The sequence below is a fragment of the Amia ocellicauda genome, chromosome 19 (genome assembly GCF_036373705.1).
Source record: "Amia ocellicauda isolate fAmiCal2 chromosome 19, fAmiCal2.hap1, whole genome shotgun sequence".
Classification (NCBI taxonomy): Eukaryota; Metazoa; Chordata; class Actinopteri; order Amiiformes; family Amiidae; genus Amia; species Amia ocellicauda.
The window spans coordinates 24006037-24022188 of NC_089868.1; the positions used below are offsets into that span (position 1 = coordinate 24006037).

A 16152-nucleotide genomic window follows, 5' to 3' on the forward strand; every position below is an offset into this window, starting at 1 on the left:
AAAAGAGGGGGTGTTCCCACAGTACATAAAAAAGCATATACTCTGTCTGTAGCTCCTAATAAAGCTGCTCATTCTGTTTCCAATGTGAAATGGCTGTCTAAGCACTGTATCCCACTGAAGAGGCAAGGAAAGTGCAGATTGCTGGGATCCTCTGCTTACACTGAATTATTCCTTTCCAGACCTCCAAGTGATATATTGTATGCACAAAAGAGCTTCATCATTGAACACTAAAATAAGCCAAAACACGCACAGCAATCCCTCCAGGCAGTTTTTCACAGTTGTGTTCTATCTGTCTGGGTTTAAAAGTCTTTTTGTTTGTACGTTTGCTTGTTTTCTTTACTGTGTTATGGGGTTATGTTGTTATGGGGACAGTATAAAAGGGTCCTGTTTATGATGAGGTAAATGTTAATATTTAGTGACACAGTCAGGGGACAGGGAGATTTGCACAAATGTAAACTACTGTTTGGCCAGCTGTCCTGAATAGGAAACTCCGCAGATGGCTTCCTTATTTATTTTATCAAATTGTTCTAAACTGAGCTCTATTTCCTCTGTTTAAATGTCACAGAGTTCTCCCCCTTAGCAAATCTATTTTCTGCTCTCCTTCGAATTCACCTAAAAGTGAACCGAAAGGAAAGTCCCATTATTCTCACCCTGGCGTCTACTTGGATTAAATTATTAGTGGGAGATAAACGTCATCACGGTTTAGATTGACTGGATTATTTTTCCAACTAAAGGAGGTTACAATTTAAACAAATGGAGGCCCGAGATGGCCTCTTTCATACTACCAGCACGAAGTTCAAAATTCACGATACAGATTATACACGGGGTCAGTTCATGCTGTCAGAAAAAAAGTGAATAAAGCTTTTCGAAACTGACTTTGTGAATAAGCCGATTAACAACACTTATTAAGGCTGTAATCTTTTCACTGGCTTTGCACTGCATTCTTTATGGACTCATTCTCTTACTTTAATGTTTGGGTTTTAAATCGGTAGAACAGCGCATTTCTGAGCAAAAGCATCCTGTTGCTTTAGACCAGTAGTTACTGTGTGCATCGTGTTTTCTCGATTCAATTAATGACTCAATAACAATTTCTCTGTTATCTCCGGTTTTTGACGTTCAGGAAGCGATGCCTACAGTAAAACCAGTGAAGTGATAAGATCGGGATGCGTTTAATCCTGTTACCTGTGGCTGTTTGTTTCTGACACTTGCGGCACCACCAGCCACCCCTTCACCCCCTCCACATCATTAATCATGTTCCCAATACTCAACACTGACTGGATCCTGTGAGCCATGGAAGCTAATGGACTTTGTTATTGATCTGTTGAAATCTTACAGCATGAGACAGGGGAGGCTTTTCTTGAATTAATGCTATTTTACCAATACTGTGATTATTGTTTCTCTCCAAAAAAGGTTAACGGTGTAAGACTTCATGTGTTGTATTTTTTTTTTTTTTTAATTTTTACGTTCATCTGTTTCTATTCACCCTTTAATGATGATGGTAATTTCAGTATTATTCTTTAGTAAATATATAGCTTTGAAAGCCATGATAGTTATTTCAGAATACTTAAGAAATCTGAGCCTCATACTCTCCTGGGAAGAAATGATAACCAAGGACATTCAATATGATTACCTAAGGAAATATACATCTGTGTGTATATTATTCATATTGATATTTGCAAAAGCCGCGAAAATAACGCAGGGTCGAATCCCTCACTGTGCCGGGATCTTGCATTGCAATGCAGGGATCATGCCAAGCTTGCAATTTAGGCAGCTGCGTCTTTTACATTGATCGTCTGTATTCAGTAGTAGTTTTCTAGATTCCCTATTGAGAGTTCCTGTGCAAAGGGCTGTGTGATAAACCTGATCAAAGCACATGGTTATGTTTTGCACACCGAGCTGCCTAACGATTTCTGATTAAGAGTTGTAAATTATAGCAACACCAGCAGTGAAAATGTGTACCTCTGTCTAGCAATGGATGACTGGACAAGCAAAGTGGCTAAAAATGAAACGATATGCCCACAGCCCAGCACAATGTCACAGTTATTTTTACACTAGTCCAGCTTTTAAACACAGTACATCTGGATCGGACTCGTCAAGCACATGATTAAGGAAGTGGGTCTAGAGTCGGCTGTGGTTCGTGTGATTGAGCCCCCTAGGAAGCAAACGTACAATATGTCGGTTTTGTTTTATATATGGAAAGGAAAGTGTCGGGGGGAGCGGCCCTAATGTCAGCTAAACAAATCCAAAGCCACAGACATTTTGTGACGGTGCCAATTGGGAAGTTACAAGGACAACTCAATGACTCCTTTGTTGCTGCGCTGTAAACCTTACTGTGTCCAAGATAGATAAGGTGCTGCTAGTGCAGAGCCACATTCAAGCTGGTGTAGGTGTAGCCACCACTGAAATAAAATCCTTCCCATGGCCACTTTGTATAACTCCATAGGTATTATCTTAACCCGTTAATTAAATCACCACCCTCAAAACATTTACAACCAAGAGACATCCAAAAGAGCTCCAACCGAGTTTTAAACACCATGTCCTTACAACCTCACAGCAATCAAATCATTGCCATGTGTTTTGGGCATTCCTCTTTCAAACAGCCTGAGGGTGTGTTTAGGATTTGCAGAACATGCTTTAAAAGCTAATTACATCTCCCCCGGGACATCGAAGACATGCACACATCTGTAGACTGGGGAAAGCCCTTGATCGGCACTGGACGTTCCTTAACCTGGCCTCGTTTTGCTGCAGTGCAATATGAAAGGGTGCTTCTTCTCAATAAACCATATGACGAAAGGTATCATAACACGTATTGCTTTTCCTGTCTTTTAATTTCAGATTGCCGATATTGACCACGACAGATTACATCCATGTCACTGAACACCTTGAAAGATGGACAAAACAAATTGTAAGGGTTTTCTTTATCTCAATAGCATGTTTAGTTAAATGAACTTTATTTGTGGAAACTAAAATAAAATCAGATTCTCTTTGATAACATCTGTATGAGGCATGCAATAATGATCACACTTTAAACATTTACTTTAAATTGTGCATTGCTCAGGTGTATTAATAGTGAGGCTGAAGGGTTAATGCCTTTCAATTACCACAAACTGCTCCAAGACATTACAAATGCAAGGAGATTATTTAAATGCTGACTTCCCTAATTGAAATGATGTATATGTTTCAGCCAATGGCCTGTCATCAAAGCCATCTGAGAGCGGAGGCCAGCGGAAGCAGCTCCCCTACTCGGTGGAGACTCCATATGGGTTTCATTTGGACCTGGACTTCCTGAAGTATGTTGACGACATTGAAAAGGGCAACACGATCAAGAGGGTTCACATTCAGAGGAGAGCCAAAGGCCCGAAGTTCAGCACACTGCCCCGTAACTTCAGTCTGCCAGACCATGGCTCCAAGTCCGCGCCCAAAGAGAGCTGGAGCAACACCTGCTCTCTTGGGCCCAAAACCAAATCGCGGGTGCTGGAGGTCCAACAGATCTTCGAGTTCAGGCCTGCTGACAGCGTGACACCAGGACCTCCCCGATCCCCGGGTCTTGGTTACAGAACAATGAAGGTTGTCGAGGATGCCACTCTCAAGACGTTTGATGAGCAGCCTCTGGGCTTTCGAGTGAGACCCCAGCTGCTGAGAGCCTCCAGCATGCCTGTGACCGTCCTGCAGAGAAAAAACTCGGAGCCTTCTGAAGATACGGCCCCGCCAGCTACCCCTGACTCCTTCAAAGAGAACGGCTCCTCTGAAAATGTCTTTTGTTCCTCTGACTCAGTCGGCCTGGGTAAGCAAGGTGAATTGGGCACGCAGAGGGACTCGTCCAGCCCACACCAGCAGTTTGCCTCAGTTTTGCAAAGGATCAAAGAGCTCGAGGAGCAAGTGAGAACCATTCCCGAGTTAAAAAGGCAAATATGCACTCTGAGGGAAGAGAAGGGACAGCTGGAACTTAAGCTTAACTCTCAGCCTGTGGTGGTCTCGGCAGAGGAAGCACGCCACACAGCGCTGGAGATCAAGGCGCACTATAAAGAGCACCCGGAGGCTTCCAGCAGTTCAGCCGTTGGACAATTACAAAAGACCACAGCCGGCCTCACAGCACGAGATGTCAGTGTGGGCGTTACGGAATCCGATCTGGGTTTGACACCTCAGAAGTCGAGTAGCGATACAGACCCTCTCACTATCATAACCCTGCGGACAAAACTCACCGTCCTGGAGAAAGAGCTGGGTGATGCCACGAGGGAGCTAGAGAGAGCTAATTCTGCACTGAGGGAGCAAACAGAAGAGAACGGGAGGCAGGAGGAAAGGATAAAGCGTCTGATGGAAGAGGCAGAGGCTCGTGCGGCGCTGGGAGGAACAGTGGACACGGTGGAGAGCAAGAGATCTTCTGAGGGTGTCTCTGTCCGTGATGCCGCCATGAGCACAGACACAGATCTACACTGGAAGAGCTTCAGCCACACAGGAGTTACAACCGAGGCCGACTCCCAACCGAGATGTGACCCTGCGGCGGGCCACACTGAGAAGACAATGAAAGATCTCAGGAGCTCCAGCGTTCAGACGGACTCTTTTGTAGCCGGTGATACAGAGCTTTCAATAAACGTCCCGGCGCCTGAGACATCAGTCGAGTCTACGATCGGCACCTGTGAGGAAGCCGCCGAGACCACGGAGGAAGCCTTGATGGCTCGTCAGTGTGTCAGCACAAAAGGCATGAGGGAACTCACATCTACAAGCTACGCAAACCAGGCAGCTGCCAGTCCTGTCTGCAGAGAGGAGGAAAGTTGCTTCCCAGATGACGGGAACCCCTGCCAACCGGAGGGCGTGTCTGAGGTGGACAACACAGAGCCCCATCCGCCTGGAACTAATGGGTCCACTTCCTCTCAGGCTGCAGTGGGGCAGTATGTGACCAAAATCCAGGAGCTTTTACAGGAGCAGTGGTCCTGCCTGGAAAACGGACACCCAGAGCTGGCCAGCACGCTAAAGCAGCCCGCGTCGAAGATAAGCTCCATCCAGAACCAGCTGTTCAGCTCTCTCAACGCCCTGTCGTCCATGTACTCGTCCCAGGAGAAGAAGGAGTCCGTCTGTGGCAGCAAACAGCAAGCAGGTACACATGCTTTCCTTTTCCTCCTTTAACCTCAAATCCAATACATCCGACTCGGTAAAGCAGGAGTGTAGTTGAGCTCGTGCCTCTACCCTGTTGTTAGCAATATCATGCTGATCATTTGCCAAGCTGATTAAAGATGCATGACTGTTTATGATGCTGCTTGGGTGAGCAAGATTGGGTCTGAAAAGCCAGGTGGTCCTGACTGTGCGCTATCTATTGGAAATGATCAAAAGGCGAGTAACATATGTTGGAGAAGAGTATAAATGCCACTTCTGGACGGAGGCCAAGCGCAGATCAAATTAAATTTTATTGCGCCTGGAATTATGTGCAGAAGTACTGTTGTTATCTGCTGCGTGCATGCAGACTATTTTAATCATTGTGAAAATGGTTTTGTGATGACGTTCACCTTGGTTCTGAATAGCATGAAATTTGTTAAGAGTTTGAGAGTGTATCCTAGAATCAATTCTGTACAAACTCAGAAAATATCCATCCATTATCAAAAACTGCTTCATCCACTACAGGGTTGCGGTACTCAGAAATGAAGCTATTCCTTAAATAAGCCATACCCCTGTCAATTAATGATCTGAACAACCCGTAACCCTGAATTGTTTTAAAGTATAAAGTCTTCCTGGCTGTGTGTGATCTATATTTAGCTCTATTATTCAATTAGGGGAAATGGTGGATGTATTGTGCTCATGGTTTAGTGTACCACTTCTTTTGAGCACGTTGAAGTCAGAGTTCCTTTGTCATCCTACATAAATTTACATCCTCCATTCGAGAGCCACTCGGCACGCGCCTCACAATTTCTGAGTCAGGGAGCACACTCGGAAGGGAAAAATAATTCTCGTTAAGGAATGACTGTTGTCATCTAGGCTGCTCCTCCCCCTCAGCTCTGAAGTCCATCATGAAGAAGAAGGATTGCAGTGTCGAGCTCAGGAGCGCCGGAGCCAAGAAGAACCTGAAGTTTGTGGGCGTGAACGGCGGGTAAGGGCCTCCGTCTTTTCTTTTTTGATATGCTTCTAAATAAACACATTAATTGGAATCCCAGTGCCCGAAATCTTCCCAGTTGTCAGTCTACTTTAATGGCATTAGCATTCGTTGAAAGATGACGGATTACAAACGCTTTTATGTCGATCATTAGTGAATATGTTCGCCCTCCCTCATCGTCTCTCCACGGTTTTTCTGATAATAAGACGATCGAGCGGAATTAAAACAAATCATGGTTTTATTTATGTAAGAAAATAACTTGCTTGTCACGAGTCGTCCTCTTATTACTGCAGCTAGTTCTGACAGCTGGGTCAGCCCGCTCAAACCACCATAACAGAACAGAAGGAGCTTGTCACACAACTCCAGACCCTCTTATCAGGCAGCAGCAGGCCCTTGAATCAACGATCTATCTGGGTAGTGCTGAGGGGACACAGACAATATTTGTTTTCCATTTCCCCCGGCTTCTCGGGCTTGTAAAATTAATCACATCAATTTGTGTGGCTGCAGTGTGCATTCCTCTTTTTTGTCCCGGGCCTTTCCGGTCTGAGCTGCGGTCCGGATGACTCAGAGAGATTGGGATGTGTTTAATTTTGTGGTCCGTAATCCTCTCGTGGCCCGGGAGGCACTTGAACATGTGGATGTTTAAATGCTGCTGGCCCACTGCATTCCACTCCCACGTCATCCCACAAACCCCACTGAGACCCGCGCCAGCTCAGCCCGAGACACCGCACCGGGCTCAGACGAGTGGCACCCATACCAGAAAGGAAACTCTGAGCCGGCTGCCAAAACTCACTTTGGTTTTCAGAGTCCATATACCAATCCTTCTCTTCCATTAGGGCCCTCAACGCCACTTCCTGTGTGAGGTTAGGCAACTCTTGAACGACTTAGGGGACTTTGCTTTTTAGTACATTTTAGTTTGTCACCATTTATTTCAGTACTGTTATGACTTTTTCAAACAAGGGCAAACTGAAGTCTCTTCCTGTAAGGCAAACCTCTGACAGTGGTGTTTGTGTCCAGCTATGAAACGACATCAAGTGAGGAGTCCAGCAGCGAGGATAATGTGGAGGATGATAGCTCAGAGGCCGAGGAGAGAGAGGAGGGGGACGAGGCAGTTAAAAGCTCGGAGGAGTCCAGCGGGATGGGACATCGCTCACTAGAGGCCTCAGAACCCGGGACCCTGCCCCAGGCAGAGAGTTCAAAGAGGTCAGGCAAAACCCAGAACACATTTTAGTCCGAGAGCCGTAATGGTCGCCTTGCTGTTCTCTGATCTATGAAAGGAAACTGGCACTACTGTAAACAAGTGCGAGGATATAGCTTTCTACTTCAGCGAGCTCAAAGACTTTACCTCTATGGCCCCCTACAGTCAAGACAAGACCATGCACTTTAAATCAACAATCGAACTAGGATGCTGACTGAGGTCTTTAATGGATCTCTAACTGAATAGTGTCCATATAGATCTGTATATGTTAGCATTATAATTCCACCTAACACAAATGCACATGCATGTGTTTGCAAGTCGTTAAGTATTTCAGAGAAAACCCTCTGAAGAAACAGAGACATCAACAACTCCCGACAGAACAGACAATTAAGTTTCACAATTATAATGCACTTCATGACAGATGTATGTCATTATTTAACAGCAGGGAAACATGTTCTAATTTATATATTTATTTAGTTGTGGCGTTTGATGTAAACGTTGTGCTCATTGTGTGGCTCCTTTATGATTTTGTAATTTGTCATTAAGAATACTTTTGTCAACTTTGTTTTTTTTCCTTTATTATATTGGGGAATGATCAAACACACACACACACAACTTCTCAATAAAAACACATTGATGGTGCACACAACCTACTAATATACAACAGTTATTATATATTATACAGGTTATATATAGACTACATTTTTTAAACAATGTGTTGTGAACTCTGTTTTCTCTGGTGTAACTTCATATTTGAAACTAATTAAAAAATATTTAGAGTCACATGCTGCTGCACAGATCTTGTTCACACCGGATTTCTGTCTGTTCTCAGTGAAACGGTGGATGAGGATTTTATCTCCGCTTGTCATTTCCTTCAAGATCACCTGGCAGAGGTTGCTTCACCCGACAAGGAACTGGTAAGATGTGTTATTAAACAGAAAGGCACAATTCTTTGGCACAATTCAGAAAACCTGTGTATGCTTTTTGTTCTCTTGGCTTCATTTTTGAGGTTGCATGTGGTTTTTAGATCCTGATTAAAGGCAAATACCTGCATAGGAAGATGTTTTTAGTGGGGTGCTACCGACAGTAAAATCATGATGTCATTGCCATTTGTCATTATTAGATGCTTTATGAGTTTGTTTATGCATTTTGCAGAGGTTAAGAGCTTAAGAATGAATATAATACTAATAACCAGCCACACACACATATAACGATGAGAAAAAACAGATTAACAGTCTTCTACTACTACTACTACTACTACTACTACTACTACTACACAAACATGTCTGCCAGAGGATTATAGTTAGTTAGCATGTAATAAACAAAACCCTGACACACACCTCAGCACAAAAACAATGTATCTTTCACTTCCATAACACACAACACCAGTATAGGCTCACCCACAACTGCCTTTTACACACTCAATTAACAATTGCCTCTATTCTGCAAACGTGTACCTGAATAGCCTGCTTGCAAACAGAACAATAAAGATGGCTATTAACCATGGTGAAAAAAAACAGTCTTACCTACAACTGTGCTGGTACTGCTCTCCGCAAGGCTCAGCACATGCTTCTGCGATGTCATTTAGTTGTTTTCCATGTTGTTGATGCTCACAATTTGTAGTATATTTTGTGTTTTTGATCGAAAAAAAGTCAGATTTTCGCTTCTACCTGTTTTCCATTTTGCGGCCAGCTGTGTGAGCGTCAGCAACCACGGCGCTGATTGGCTGTTGTTAAACTGAATAGGCTACGTATTGGTCGCCCCTTTCCCTGCCGTTTCAGCCAATCACGCCCGTCTCAGCGTTAGCAACGCATTTAGAAAAATCGTATATATATTGCGATCCTCATCCCTGCGTTAAGCACCAGTAGGGGGTGTTGCAGCTACTCAAACTCCCTTCCCGCGCCTATGCCTGGAGAACGTAGGCAGGAGGCAAGTACTGCGGGTTTAAACGGTGGTGCTGCAGCTGAAGAGCAGTGTTGTTAATTACTTACTTTGGAAAGACTTTGCTTAATCCTATTTGAGATTGTGAGTCTCTAGGGAGGTGTTAATCTAATTTAAGACCATGCTGTTGCCATTTACCTTCTAATTTAGTTTATTTATATTTCTTGGCTCCGGTTTAGCCTCTTCGGTTTTAATCGCTTTAAAGCTCTCCAAGGCCTACAGTTAAGGAAAGGCGCTATATAAAGCGGAGGTTGCTGTGGTTGGAGATGCTGTGTGTTGCAGAGTCTTGGGTGTGCTCAGTGACGTCCTCTGTCCTGTGCCCCCTCCCTCAGAGGCAGGTTCTGGGTGTCGTCTGTCAGGAGTGGTTCCGCGTGTCCAGCCAGAAGGCATCCCAGGCCCACCTGGTCTCCCTGTACCTGAGGCAGCTGGAGGCGCTGACCCTGGAGCTGAGGGAGTTCGTCGTGAACCTGGCCGATGGGAACGGGAACACCGCCCTGCATTACAGCGTCTCTCACTCCAACTTCCGCATCGTCAAGCTGCTGCTCGGCACAGGTACGGTCCCGTCATGCAATTCACCTCCCACCCGAGGTCTGGGGAGACTCGAGCCCTGAGACTCCATACACCATGATGAGGCTCTGATAGTAAAATGGCAATGTTTGCACTTTTCTTTTACTTTGTTTGTTTGAAAGATTAATGTAATCGGCTCAGTCTGACAACCTCTGTTGACATGCAGGTTTGTGCAAAGTGAATCACCAGAACAAGGCGGGATACACCGCCATCATGTTGGCTTCACTGACGGCCGCGGACTCCCAGGAGGACATGGACGTGGCCCTGCAGCTCCTGAAGCAGGGAGACATCAACACGAGAGCCAGCCAGGTAACGCCAGGATAACTGTCCCCTGTCAGGCAGGAGGGAGACATGCAACTTGTTAGCTCTTTACAGCCCGATGAAGAGCAAAAGTGTAAGGCTTGGTTAATGACAAATGCAAATGCATGACTGGTTCACAGGCTAAAAAGTGACTCAAGAAAATACATTATATTTCCATTATTTTATTTCTTCCCAATCGAGTAAGAAGGGATCGCACTTTGATAAATGCTCATTAGTCACAAGCAAATGCTTCACTCATGCCTAATAGGTGGTTTATAATAAAGTATGCTTTTTTCTTTGGTTTCTGTGAGCTGTCTTTCATGTGTATTTTGTGGCCATAGGTTGCTCAACCACTTGACTGTGTCATACAGTCTACCTCAGTATTGCATTAATTACCTCAATTACTCCATTAAGGGAGAAACAGAGATGGGAAGGGGGAAAAAAAAGGAAAGAAAGGGAGACACAGTCGTCAAAGTCGTTAAACCCAGGCGTCCAACACGAAACACCTGGATTGTAACAGCCATCACTCGCTACAGACACCTCACCTGGGGAGTCTTCACTCCATCTCCATCATGCCCTCATCGACAGGTTCGCTAGCGTGTGGAGTCAACCCCCGCGCCAACGTCCCGGTGAAGCCTCAGAGACATTTGCAACTGGAAGAGATAATGAGCTTCCCCCCCACCCACCGCACTCCTCCTCTTCCCACAGGCGGGCCAGACGGCTCTGATGCTGGCGGTGAGTCACGGCCGGGTGGACATGGTGCGGCTGCTGCTCATGTGCGACGCTGACGTCAACATCCAGGACCAGGACGGGTCCACAGCACTCATGTGTGCCTGCGAGCACGGCCACACGGAGATCGCACGCCTGCTGCTCGGCCAGCCCACGTGCGACACGGGCATCAGCGACAACGTGAGTAGGCCCCGATCGCACAGAGTGTGTGCGTTTGTGTGTGTGTGTGTGTGTGTGTGCCCATTCCTCTATATACAGGTCAGGAATTCTCCCAGGGTCTGTCTACTGACTACAAGAATGATACTGATGCGCTCTGCGTATCCTGGGCAGACGGAGCTTGCACACAGAGAAGTGCGTGTGTGTGTGTGTGTATGTGTGTGACAATCTGTATGTTGGGAAAAACTGGGGTTTTGGAAGGATTCCACCTAGATTTGTGTGTGACATCTGTGTCCTCTTTCTGTACAAGATCTCAGACTGACTTTAAGACCCTGAGAGAGGGGTTCGTCTACAGCATAATACATATTTTAATTATGTTTTGTGTGACACTACTTAAGATCAATTAGAGCCCACATGAAATGCATATACAAGGCCTCACCAAATGACAATGTTTGGTTTTATTGTACTAGCCTATGAAAACACTCCAGCTGTACAGAATTAGCTTTGGGTTTGTTGCATTAGAGGTTTTGTTTAAAAACTGAATAACAGAGCTTAGTAGAAGTTACAATATTGTTTATATGCACAGAGACTGATCCACCTACCAGCACTGTAATGCAATAGAAAGTAGATACTGCTCTGTCCTGGAGTCATTTAGAAACATTGTTTTTACCTCATTTGAATGTGGATTTCATAGTCTTCATTGCTGAAGTAAGATTTAACGACTCTGTAGACGGTGCCATCTACTGGATGACAATCAAAAATGCCTTAAAAATGGGAGGAACACCCCCCCACACACACACACCTCCTGCTAATGGAATTACACTATACATGAAAAATGTGAAAATTATGTTCAGAGGCATTCAATTCCCAGCATTTAAGGCATTAGGCTGACCTGAGAACAATTCCGTTGCAAAGAAGTCACAAAAAGGTGCATTAGTGTCGTGCACTTTATTAATGACTTCCTGTGTGTGGGAGATCTGTATGGGTTTGCTTTACTAATCCTTTCAAAAGGTATTATTTTCCCTCTCATTTCCTCTGAGGGGAAGGATTGGACTTTGCTAGAACTGAACCTCAGGGTCGGAGGACACGACAAGAAACAAACAAACACAAAACAAAAACGACAAAGCTCTGTAAAATAATGCTCTGGCCTGCGCTTGAAACAGACATCATGGCCTCATGTATTATTAAGTCATCTCTCATCCCAAGCCAAATATTTGTGTGATATGTTTCTCCTCCCTGCAGCGCTCTGCTGACTGTGCTGTGCTGTGCTCTCTCCTCAGGAAGGCAATACCGCTTTGTCCGTGGCCCTGCAGTCTTCCCACACAGAGATAGCTGACCTTCTGATGGCCCACGCGGACCGTGGGGCCCCTGACGCGCCGTAGCCATTTGAACCAAAGCCCTCTTATTCCCAGGCATGTGACTACAAAGGCCCCATTTAGAAGGGGGCTCCCGGCATGTCTGATGATGACTTCAGCCATTCTCTGTGCAGCGCTCACCATTAAAAATCACATAGTTCAAATATTTATAGGCATTCCTCCTCCGTAATTAGCATATCGCTGGTGCCCCTGCCATAAAAGGATCCTCCTCACGTGCCAATTAAATCCGAACGTGGGGTTCAGAAAGCACCGGTTTCACTCCAGTGGTCGGATCTCTGTCCCATTATTAAATCAACACTGCAATCCTCCTCTACAAGTCCGTGATAAGATACCAATCAGATATTTTAAGTCTCATGTGTGTAATACATACATATATATGTATGCCCTTGATAAGGATGTCTGACAATACATTAATAATACTATATATTCTTTATTTTGCTATTTTCTAAATTTCATAATTTAGCGATCCTATGTGGTTTTTCATTCATAAGGTCTTTCTTATTTATTTTGTTCATAAAGCCTGCGTAGAGGAATGAAATATAGGGTTAGATCCTCCAGACTTTCCTCCAGACTGTTGTCCTTTCTCCATATGTCTTGTTGATGCCAAACTAGTTCAGACCTCAAACTCTTTGTGATTAACGCAATAGTGTTAAAACTCATTTGTGTTTATGAAGCTCTGTCCGGGATGGATAAAAATAGAACTAACTTGGGCAACTCTGTCCTTAGAGTCCCCAGCTTCCGTCTAAATAATATATTGTGTACGTTGTGTATTGTTCATCTCCTGTATTGAGTCTTCTCTGCCGTTAATATGCAAAATGTTTGTTAGAGATGCACAAAACAAATCTGAGATGCCTCCTCAGATTCCTATTAAGATGTTCTTCTCTTCCTTTGATTCGAACGGCATCTGTACGTCACAGGGCCGTGCTTTCGTTTGCAACACTTTTTCCTCCAGTCTCCGCTGTAATTACCGATTCACTTTAAAGTAAGTTGGGTGATTGCAACGGAAGATAATCACGTGTCGGCGGGAGAGATTTGTAATGTTGAAGGGCCGTGGTACAGAATGCTGTGGCTGCCCAATCGTAGAAGGCATGAGTTGGCCTCCACCGCTCCCATCCATGGTGGCGCGCCACCGAGTTGATGAAGAGTGCTGGAGTTGGGAACGGAAACCGGACAAGGCAAGAAGTGGAATAACAGTATTAATTCGGCACTTGCTGAATCAAAGACTTGTGGGTATCTGCTCTACAGGATACCCACTCATGTGCTTGAAGAAGCTTTTAGGAGTCCCTCTGGACTAGGGAAGACTAAGTGAACAAGACTGGCCAGAAAATCTCCTCGTTTGTGATAACAATATTGAAGGTCATAATAAAATTAATATATTCAAAAGTATATCCGTTATCCTAACCCACAGTCTGGGATCTCATTGGAAGACGCCATATTTCTAGTTATTCTGCAACATTTCAGCACAATATATGGAACAATAACCCTTTGCCCAGCAGGCTTGTGGGTGCAGTATTACCCAGGTAGCAGACCGAATGTCTACATGTCGAACGATGTCGTGGTTTCGTTGTTAGCTGTTCAACGTCCTGTTCTTTCCCATATTTAAACTCAGCACTCGACAGCATGTCCAATACAACAACTTGATGTCAACCCTGTATTGTTCGAGACTACTGTTTTCAAAGGTGATCTTCTGGCCGGAGGAAAAGGCCACTGCCTTAATCGAGTGTCCTCTGCCAGGGACAGTGGCTGATCAGTTGGATGTCTAGTGGTCCCCTTTGAGAATGAAGTAGGGAATGCGGTCTGCAATGTTATGCACGCGCAGTGTTGATAGGCTTTGTGTTTTAATGTTTGAAAATGTATTATTCTGTCTCCAAAGCAAGTTCATCTGTGTGTTTGTTATGTATGGCAAAAACGGAGAAGTATATCTCTCTCCACAATCACAGATATTGTATATTTATGACCTAATTTTTTGTATGTACAAAGAATTGCTTGTGGGTGTGTTGAAAACAACTACAGAAAAAGCAATGTATGCACTTGGTGGTTCGTTGGAGGTTGTTTTTGTTTTTTTGTATTATTTAATGAAACTTAAAATGAAAACTTAAAGTCTCCGATCTTCTTTGCCCATAAGCCTTCACAGCACCCTCATACCTACAAAGACATTTAAGCTGCACACATTCAAATACGGTAAGGTACTATAGACCATTTTTTCAAATTTTTACTTGAATCTGCAAAAACACTGTACATCTGAATATATATCAATTCTGTCCAACTATATCAATTCCAGCACGAAGTAAACAAAAAAACTGCAGTTTGAAATCAAAAGAAAAATATACAACCATTTATAACTAGGCTTCTTATTAAACAACATTAAAATACTTGTAGGTCTACATACACAGGGTACTGGACTAGTAGAGCTTTTCACAACCCACAATGAGAAAAGCCTGTGTTTTTAACATTAAAACGTTTAAAATTAGCTGTGGCCTGGCGCCGAGTCTTCGTGAACATTGGCTGACCTCCCTCAGAGCAACGATTCTCAGAAAGATGGGGCCGTACAAGACCAGGGCTGTGGACGAGACTCTCCAGTAAAGCCACTTGGCTGTGTGGTCACCGCAGTGAGGGGGGGAGAGGCTAAACTGCCTACAAAAAGACAAAACCCACTAAACGTCTACGAGGAAAGGGAGACTGGGGAGGCGTCACGAGGCGAGAAAACCGGTGAGAACATCCCAGCCCATGCATCCCCCCACAGGAGCAGACCCACACAGCCACATGGGGTTCAATGGTACTATTTATACAGTGTAATGCTGGGAATATCCTGCCCCCACAAAGGTCTAGCCGTGTCCAAAGGACTCCCAGCGAAATGAACCGGCGAAGGATCACACTCTGGGACTATTTCATTACATTTAAAACCATTTCCCCTCCCTCGTTCTTTCCAATGGATAAAAATACTCCTACATTCGAGAGCTTGGGATGTTCTAGTAAAATAATAGGTGGAATGTAAAATGCTACTCGCAGCACAGATAATACAGCACAGAACAACATGACTGTGATGCATAGAAATATCATATACCGTCAAATAACTAATGAAATGAAGAACTGCCTGGAGGAAGAGCAGCAATAGTCTCAGTGCATCACTCTCTCACAAGCTGGTGTTCAGGTACAGAGTAGAAATAAAACAATACCATCACTCTCAATATCCCGGTTAATAAAGATGCATAGATGAACAAACACTAAGCTACAGTCATGGATTGAACGTATGAAACCCTATCCTTCCACTGACGGCAGAGTGAGAGAAGTAGAGCGAGAGAAAAGACAAGAGCACTAATGAAGGGTTACACTCCTTCAAGTTTCTGTATCTTGTTCCTAAATTTGTGGTCCTTTCCACTTTGCAAATAATTACACACTGAAAATACTTCCATACCCCCCCCCCTCCTTCAAAGATTGCAGATTGAGGTCTAAATATGAGTGTGTCATTCTTTTGAAATGCAAAGCGTGGGAAGAACAGAGAGAAATCAATAGCTTCGGATATGTGAAAACGTGAGCAAAATCACAGATTGCATAGAAGTGTGCATACCTACCTCAGTCGGGATTAACTGGCCTGCTCTGAAAACCTTTTAATATAAAGTACAGATGTCCAAAGCAAGGAAATATTGATTAACTACAACTTTCACATGTTTATCCCCCTATGAGTCCATCCTAAAAGAATCAGTGGTATATATACAAACAAACACTCAAAAAAACCAAAAAAAACATGCAGGGCTATGTGGTGGATTACGATTTATTTTCAGTACAAATCCTCGTAATCCACT

General features: G+C 44.2%; 1 protein-coding gene across 7 annotated transcripts in view; it reads left to right on the forward strand.

The window, feature by feature from the left end:
- The window catches only part of kank4 (KN motif and ankyrin repeat domains 4), a 31008-nt gene extending 16565 nt beyond the window's left edge, over positions 1-14443 (forward strand). For 3 of the 7 annotated variants that reach the window (XM_066692029.1, XM_066692030.1, XM_066692031.1), the window contains exons 2-11: positions 2836-2905; positions 3185-5095; positions 5968-6079; positions 7100-7285; positions 8113-8197; positions 9554-9773; positions 9955-10097; positions 10503-10676; positions 10797-10997; positions 12254-14443. In XM_066692029.1, coding sequence (XP_066548126.1) covers positions 2890-2905; positions 3185-5095; positions 5968-6079; positions 7100-7285; positions 8113-8197; positions 9554-9773; positions 9955-10097; positions 10503-10676; positions 10797-10997; positions 12254-12355 — 3150 coding nt within the window. In that variant the 5' untranslated portion in view covers positions 2836-2889 and the 3' untranslated portion in view covers positions 12356-14443. Of the gene's footprint in view, positions 1-2835; positions 2906-3184; positions 5096-5967; positions 6080-7099; positions 7286-8112; positions 8198-9553; positions 9774-9954; positions 10098-10502; positions 10998-12253 lie in introns of those variants that run through there. The other 4 variants (XM_066692032.1, XM_066692033.1, XM_066692034.1 and 1 more) reach the window with 4 other exon arrangements.
- The last annotated feature ends 1709 nt before the right edge of the window (positions 14444-16152 follow it).